The sequence below is a fragment of the Euprymna scolopes genome, chromosome 28 (assembly GCF_053919585.1).
Source record: "Euprymna scolopes isolate OS-2025 chromosome 28, ASM5391958v1, whole genome shotgun sequence".
Lineage (NCBI taxonomy): Eukaryota > Metazoa > Mollusca > Cephalopoda > Sepiida > Sepiolidae > Euprymna > Euprymna scolopes.
Genome location: NC_136509.1, coordinates 59595145 through 59604218, shown reverse-complemented (window position 1 = coordinate 59604218; position 9074 = coordinate 59595145). Strand labels below are relative to the sequence as shown.

Here is a 9074-nt window from a genome sequence, read left to right as displayed (position 1 = left end):
CAATTTTAATGTTCTCCATAAATTTTCAATTGGATTAAGGTCTGGGCTTTGTGATGGCCACTCCAAAACATTAATATGATTGTCCTCAAGCCATTTCTTAGTCAGTTTAGCCGAATGCTTTGGGTCATTATCTTGCATGAACCACCAACGACGACCAAGTGAGAGCTCTTTAGCAGAGTCTTTCAGGTTTTCATCCAATATTTTAACATAATCTTCCTTTTTTATGCTACCTGTGAGCTTAACAAGTCGCCCTGGTCCAGAGGCAGCAAAGGATCCCCAAAACATCAAACTGCCTCCACCGTGCTTCACTGTGGGTATGGTGTTCTTAGGCAGGAAAGCTTCGCCAGATTTTCTGTAAATATAAGACACTTTATTATGGCCAAATAACTCTATTTTCGTTTCGTCAGTCCATAGAACACGTTTCCAGAATGCAACATCTTTATCAATATGACGTTTTGCAAAGGCTAGCCTTGCTTTCAGGTGCATAGGCTTCAATAAGGGAGTCTTTCTCGGACGACATGCTTTTAAACCAGCTCTCTTCAAAACTCTACCAACTGTATGTCGAGATACATTCACTCCAGAGGTGCTCTGTTCATCAACAATCTCCCCAACAGAGATCCTTGGGGTTTGTTTTACTTGTCGAACAATTTTCCGTTCATCTCTTGGGGAAAGAATCCTTTTTCTCCCTCTACCCTCTAAACTCATAACGTGGCCTTGCGATTTGAACTTGTTTATTATGGCTCTAACAGTGGATTTGGGAAGGTTTAGCTTCTTTGAAATCTTATCATAGCCCTCCCCATTGGTATGGCATGCTACAACAAGCTTCCTGACGTCTTCGCTGTGTTCCTTAGTTTTAACCATGGCGATTGAAAATTATAATTTAGTCACTTATAATAGTTTAAATAAATCGCTATCTAAAAATTATCTGAAAAAAATTATTCACTGAATTAGCGTTAAACAAGCATAATATGGCTATAAAAAAGTTCAGAAAGCACGTAAACCGGAAATTGATTGATATTATACTGATACTAAAAGAAAAACAAAGCCGTGCCAATAATTTTGAACAAGGGTTTTTTGCAATTATGTTTGTTGTTCCTTTGTTATTTATTTTTTCTAAAATCCGATTGCTGCATCGGAAAGGCCAGTTAAAAATACATAATATACTTTGTTATTTTCTTTAATTTAATCCCTTTTTTAGAATTTATTAGACAAAATTTAACTTTTATTTTATCGTGCCAATAAATATGATCATCACTGTATATATATACATTACTGTCATTAAAAAAAATATATATACATATATTAGGAAGCATACGTATAAGTTCTCAGACGTTTAAGTTTTCCACGGAAAACACATATACATGCGCATTTGTTCTGTCAGTTTATCAAAAAAAAAATAAATAAATAAAAAAATAAATAAATAAATAAACGGACGACTGGAACTAAACAAAATAAATAAATACAATGGCTACAAACGAACCGTCGATGAATTGGTCGTCCACAGACCTAACCGAAGCATTTCGATTATTTAAGCAACGTTGTAATCTTTACTTCTCAGTTAAAAATATTTTGTTGGAAAAACAGGTCGACCACATCTTGCTACTGTCCGGAGAAGAAGGCCTTAAAAGATACAACACTTGGTCATTCGAAAACGAGGCCGACAGGAATAATCCAGAAATAATTTGGGAAAAATTTGAGGAAAGACTGCAGCCGCAATTAAACTTCCGAATTGCTCGTTTTTACCTGCGCCAGTATAATCAAAAGGAATCAGAGAATTTCGACGACTTTCTGGCCCGGTGTAAATCGCAGGCATTGAAATGCAAGTTCTGGGATATCCAGGAAATGGAGGAACGTCTCATCGAGCAGGTTATATCAGGACAAAGCACCCAGAACTCCAAAAACAGCTTCTAGCGAAAGGCGAACAATTGATACTGCTGGAAGCTATAAACTGTGGTAGGACACATGAAGTTTCCATAACCCACATGAGACAGTTGGCTGAACTAGAGCAGAATAAGCATGAAATAGATGCAATCAAGTACAAATAGTGTAACAGATGCGGAGGCTCCTGTAGCGTCTACCCCGGAACTAATTTTGACAGTGACATTGAACATTCACCGTTTCCGGAGAGCTCCAAAAAAAGACAAAAAAAAGCCGTGACACTAAATTCGAGGAGTCTCTCGCTCTCTTTTTGCTCGCGAACACTAAAGGAGTAAGACGCGTTACTGCCACGCTCTGTCGCTCATGCGTGACACACCCTGTGCCGGTTCCAATGGTGAAACCACACAAAAAAAAGTTAAACATTCTTCTTATCTATTCACTCCGCTCCTTACCCGAACGGCTTTTCTAAAGAAAATTAATTTATCGTTTCTTTCCAACTTAACGCCAAAAACATTTGACCAGTCGGGAAGGATTTCTTCTTCTTTTTTTTCGGACTCAAAATAAACACGAGTGTGATACACCAGGGCAAATAAATTTACACCTCTTATAACAAGCCAAGTCTGATTATTTGTTTTTAATTAATTTTTCTAAATATTTGTTTTCTTATTAATGTTTTTGAAAAATTAATTTTAAGTGAGCTGTTTGTTGTTTTGCCCAGCGAGTACCTCGCTTCACTGGTGACCCCTTTTTTTGTCAGACTTTGGCAGAACACGCAAGGAATTGTGGATATTATCAATAAGGAAGAATTACCTGTAATCACACAAGGGAAATTTCTCAGCGACCACGTGCACGCCGAATGACGTACATGTCGACCTTAGCGGCACATCGGTTTTTCTAGGCACAAAGGATCCTGAGCGATGTGACGAAATTCAACCACGTGGTGGCCGCATTAACGCATGAAGTAATGGCGGAGGTTCGCGACCGGATCATGTCACCCCCTGGATCGATCAGCTACGATTATTTCAAATCAGAATTGATTCGTAGGACAACCGATGCACAGCAGAAACGCCTTCATCAACTTCTCGTAGAAGAAGAACTCGGAGATCGGAAACCATCTCAGTTACTCAGACGTATGAAGCTGTTGATGGGTGAGAACTCATTACCGCCGGACATACTTAAACAACTTTTCGTCAATAGACTGCCATCGAGTATTCAAATGATACTCACCTCTTCGAATGACTCCACAACCATTGAGGAGCTAGCGGACCTAGCCGACAAAATTATGGACGTGACCGTTTCCATAGCCCCAGTTCACACGCACAGCTCTAACGATGCCCTGCCTAACGTCGCAAACCCCTCCACGGATATATGCGAGGAACTAGAGCGACAGGCTCAAATGATTCACGACCTGAGTGAACAGTTACGTGGCCTCAAGCTCAAACCAAAAATGCATAAGCACCCCACTGAGCGAGTCCGTCCCCGGCGATTTAGCAGCACTCAGAACAGCGGTGGGCTCTGCAAGTACCACACGCGTTTCGGTGAAAGAGCTTACCGATGCCACCAGCCATGTTCATATACGAAGAAACGTCTCTCGGGAAACGCCCAGGCCAGGCAGTAGGAGCGGCAGACACTCCTGGCAAGAACAACATTCGTCGCACCCTGTACGAACTGATAGAACCACTGGTATATGATTTCTCGTTGATACCGGTGCGGAAGTCAGTATAATCCCTTAGAAGTTCGTGAAAGAGAATCGTCCTCAATCCAACTTATTTCTACACGCAGTGAATCACTCCTCCATTCCTACTTACGGAGAGACATCGATAACATTAAATCTTGGATTACAGCGCGCACTATGTTGGGTCTTCATCGTCGCAAAGCTACCAGTTCTGATTTAAGGGGCGGATTTTCTGCACCATTTCGGCATCCTTGTAGATGTCAAACGTGGCAAACTCATTGATAATAACACTGGACGTTCCGTGCAAGGCATAATCAGTGGGTCGACCGAGATCAGCCCAGTTATACGTAAAGACACCACGGATCCGTATACAGATTTGCTGCGAGGTTTCCCAGAATTAACTCGTCCTACATTTAACGGTGACAAAGTTAAACATGATGTCACTCATCATATCCAAACAAGGGGACCGCCTGTGAGCGCGCGCCCGCGCAGACTTAAACCCGATCGTTTAAGGGTGGCTAAACAAGAATTTCAGCACATGTTGGATTTAGGCATTATTCGACCCTCTAATAGCAACTGGTCATCGCCACTCCTCATGGTGCCAAAAAATCAGCCTGCGAATGGCGTCCTTGTGGGGATTACCGCGCACTTAACAGTCGCACTACTCTAGACAATTACCCTATTCCGCATCTCCAAGACTTTTCTAACTCGCTTCACGGAAAAACAGTGTTCTCCAAAATCGACCTTGTTCGCGCGTACAACCAGATTCCCGTACACCCAGAGGATGTTTCTAAGACTGCGATCACAACTCCTTTCGGCCTTTTCAAATCCTTATGCATGCCCTTTGGATTACGTAATGCAGGGCAATCTTTTCAACGCTTTATCGACGCAGTTTTGCGAGGACTACCGTTCGTCTATGCATATATCGACGATCTCCTTGTGGCAAGTGCATCAGAACGTGAACACTTACAGCATCTGCAGCAGTTATTTCACAGATTGACAGATTATGGCGTTATTATTAACCCCCAAAAATGCGAGTTTGGAGTTTTTTCACTTTCGTTTCTCGGCCATTTAATCAACAAAGAAGGTATCCATCCCCTTCCAGAGAAAGTCCAATCTATAGTCGATTACCAAGCTCCCACTTCACTTCGTAAACTTCGAGAGTTCCTCGGTTTAATTAATTTCTATCGACGTTTCGTGCTCCATTGTGCTGAAATCGCGCAGCCATTAACCGACGTACTCAGAAATAAAAACAAAAAAAAATGAGACGATTACATTAAGCGAAACGGAATTACGTTCCTTCGATAAGATCAAGCAGACATTAACAGAAGCGACAATGTTGGTTTTTCCCCGTCCAGATGCACCCCTAGCTTTATCCGTCGATGCATCCGGCGTTGGCATTGGAGGTGTACTGCAACAATTAGTGGATAATACTTGGCAACCACTAGCTTTTTTCTCAAGGTGTCTTCAGCACGCTGAAACCAAATACAGCACTTTCAGCAGGGAACTTTTGGCCGCATACTGCGCAGTTAAACACTTTTGTTATATGTTGGAAGGATCCACTTTCACGCTTTTTACGGATCACAAGCCGTTATCGCATGCTTTGCTTGCCAAGCCCAGAAAACACTCACCCAGGGAAGCTCGCCATTTGGATTTCATATCACAATTTACTGCGGATATCAAGTATATCAGAGGGAAGGAGAATGTAGTTGCAGATGCATTGTCGAGAATGCACATCGATGCCATTCAAGCGATTGACGAGATCGACCTCCACCAGATTGCCATCGACCAACGGGATGACGAAGAACTAAATCGCTTACGTCACTCCGAAAATCTAACTTTCAAGCAAGTCCCAGTACCTTGTTCCAACGAGACGATATGGTGCGATGTTTCGAACGGTCACGAACGCCCCTATGTACCCCTTAAGCATAGGTTAGCTGTCTTCTTTCAATTACACAACATGTCACATCCTGGCATTCGTTCCACGCAGAAGCTGGTGACTTCTCGTTTCATCTGGACAGCCATTAACTGAGACGTTCGCGAATAGACCAAGAGTTGCGTCCCTTGCCAGAAATCGAAAGTACAGAGGCATATTAAAAGTCCCCTTGCTACCTTCGCAACCCCTGAGGCACGATTTCAACACGTTCACATAGATTTAGTGGGTCCACTCTCACATTCGAGAAACTGTACATACTTATTGACTTGCATCGACAGATTCTCTAGATGGCCTGAAGACATCCCCATCGCAGATATTTCTGCAGAAACTGTTGCCCGAGTCCTGGTTACACATTGGATATCACGTTATGGTGTGCCTCACGCCATCACAACCGATAGGGGCAGACAATTCGATTCCTATCTTTTTTCTGAGTTGTCTCGCCTACTGGGAAGCAAACACATAAGGACTACCCCGTACCACTGGCGGCAAACGGCATGATCGAGTGTCTGCACCGTCAGTTGAAAGCAGCTATTAGAGCACATTCCGATCCTAACAGGTGGACAGAGTACCTCCCCTTCATTCTATTAGGCATCAGATCCACCATAAAAGCAGATATTGGCTTTACACCTGCCGAAATGATTTACGGAACAACGCTGACTCTTCCTGGACAGATGGTCGCACCGACCACTCCTACACGCATGCCTGACCCAACAAGTTATACCTCTCGTGTGAGGGAATACTTGGCGAAACCTTTTAACGTTGCCCCGAGAACACAGAACACACGCACTCACGTCCCCAAAGACATACAATCGTGGACTCATGTGTTTGTTAAGAACGATGGAGGCACAGCTCGACTGCAAACACCGTATTCCGGTCCCTTTAAGGTATTGAAACACTACTCAAAGTTGATCGCCTGAAGAAAGCTATTCTGGATGACAATGTGCTAGCACGCAAACGGACACAAAACACTGCAGTTCAGAACGGAAACTTCGATTTACCAGTAATTACAACTTCTACCAGATCGGGCAGATCAGTGCAACGTCCTCACCGATTTGCTGTGTATACCCAGTGACTTTTCCACTTTCTTTTGTTCAACATACTGTCTAGTAGGGGGGTATGTAGCGTCTACCCTGGAACTAATTTTGACAGTGACATTGAACATTCATCGTTTCCGGAGAGCTCCAAAAAAAGACAAAAAAAAGCCGTGGCGCTAAATTCGAGGAGTCTCTCGCTCTCTTTTTGCTCGCGAACACTAGAGGAGTAAGACGCATTACTGCCACACTCTGTCGCTCATGCGTGACACACCCTGTGCCGGTTCCAATGGTGAAACCACACAAAAAAAAGTTAAACATTCTTCTTATCTATTCACTCCGCTCCTTACCCAAACGGCTTTTCTAAAGAAAATTAATTTATCGTTTCTTTCCAACTTAACGCCAAAAACATTTGACCAGTCGGGAAGGATTTCTTCTTCTTTTTTTTCAGACTCAAAATAAACACGAGTGTGATACACCAGGGCAAATAAATTTACACCTCTTATAACAAGCCAAGTCTGATTATTTGTTTTTAATTAATTTTTCTAAATATTTGTTTCTAATTAATGTTTTTGAAAAATTAATTTTAAGTGAGCTGTTTGTTGTTTTGCCCAGCGAGCACCTCGCTTCACTCCCATCCGAGGCAAAAATGTCCAGCATGGGGTACCACATGTTCTGCGTGTGGACAACAAAATCATTGGGCTAAGGTCTGCGCAAGCAAAAATAAAAACGCAGCAGGATGTTTTCCGACATGCACAACATCGAAAGATGGAGGTAATAAACCAGGACACGGAGAAGCACAAAGGGACCAGTACAAACACTGGAAACACGGCAACCGTATGCACTCGGTAAATACCTCTCAGAGGAACAATGAAGGGATTTATAACAAGTTTGAACAAATGTCTTTCGACTCTATTCAAGAACAAGGTGACAGTCGGACAGAGGTTTTCACAGACCTTGTAATCAAGCTTCCCAACCTCCCAGGCATCCATTTTCTGAAAGCTAAGGTTGACACAGGAGCCGAACGCTACATACTTCCATTACATACCTTCCAGAAGATGTTCCCACGCCTAATAAGTGCAGCAGGACAGCTACTCCCCGGTGCAACAAAGGATGAACCAACTGTTCTAACAGCCTATAATGGTTCTCATATTACCCAACACGGATCCGTTAAAATAGCTTGTTAACACAAAGGAATAAGGAAGATCATCAAATTCTTTGTAGTGACAACAGAAGGGCCTATCATCATAGGACTACCTTCAATCAGAGACCTGAGACTGGTAACGTTACACTGTGCAATCCAGGAAACACCAGTCTCAGTATGTTCAACACAGGATCTGGTAAATATGTACCCAAACCATTTTGACAATATCGGCAATTTTGAGGGTGAATATCACATTGTCCTGAAACCAGACAACACCCCTGTCATACATGCAGAAAGAAAATGTCCTATACATATGAGGGAGGAAATCCAGACCGAATTGGAAAATATGACAAAACAAGGCATCATACGGAAAGTAACCGAGCCTACACCATGGGTCAGCAGCTTGGTTTATGTGCAGAAAGGCAATGGAAAGCTCCATCTTTTAGATCCAAAAGATTAAAACAAGGCCATCATGAGATGCCATTACAAGACCCCAACAATGGAAGAACTTGCACATAAACTCTCTGGTGCCAAATATTTCTCCAAGTTGAATGCCAAGAATGGATATTGGTCCATCAAACTAGATGCAGCCTCACAACTGTTAACTACCTTCAACTCCCCTTTTGGAAGATTCTGTTTCCAGTGGATGCCTTTTGATCTGGTGATGTCTCAGGATGTGTTTGCCCAGAGGATGGACATGATTCTGGAGAAGTGCTCTGGCACCTTAGGGCTAGTTGACGATGTCATTGTCTTTGGAAAAACCGAAGAGGAGCATGATAGGAACCTCCACAATCTAATGAGAATTGCTCAAAAGGAAGAAATGTGCTTCAACCGCAAAAAGTGTGCCATCAATAAGAAACAAATTTGTTTTTTTGGTGCAATCTATGATCAGAATTGTATGCACCCTGATCCCAGCAAGGTAACAGAAATAAAAATGTTACCTAGTCCAGCAAACACTACCGACCTGCAGAGGGTGTTGGGAATCATCACATATATGGCACCTTTCATTCCACACCTGTCCGATCTCACAGCACCTTTGAGAGATCTCCTAAAGAAAGAAGTGGAATACCAGTGGACAGAAAGTCACCAGAGATCCCTCCAGCAAATCAAGGATCTAATTTGCAAAGACATGTTGCTATCATACTTCGACCCTTCCAAGCAAACTGTTATCCAAGTCGATGCATCAAGTAAAGGACTCAGCGCCGCACTCCTGCAAGGAGGTAAACCCATAGCTTTTGCATCCAAGTCCTTAAGAGAAACTGAACAATGCTATGCCAACATAGAGCGGGAGATCCTTGCAGTTGTTTTCGGCTGCGAACGATTTCGGACTTATATCTATGGAAGTGCGTTCCAGGTGGAAAGTGATCATAAACCCTTGGAAATGATCAACTTAAAAAATTTGGTTGCAGC

The 9074-nt window shown here is 42.7% G+C and overlaps 1 protein-coding gene across 1 annotated transcript; it reads left to right on the top strand.

Moving 5' to 3' along the window:
• Positions 1-2842: 2842 nt before the first annotated feature.
• On the top strand, positions 2843-3496 carry LOC145249398 (uncharacterized). The gene has a single exon (XM_080110955.1). The coding sequence runs from the start codon at positions 2843-2845 to the stop codon at positions 3494-3496; it is 654 nt and encodes a 217-aa protein (XP_079967081.1).
• The last annotated feature ends 5578 nt before the right edge of the window (positions 3497-9074 follow it).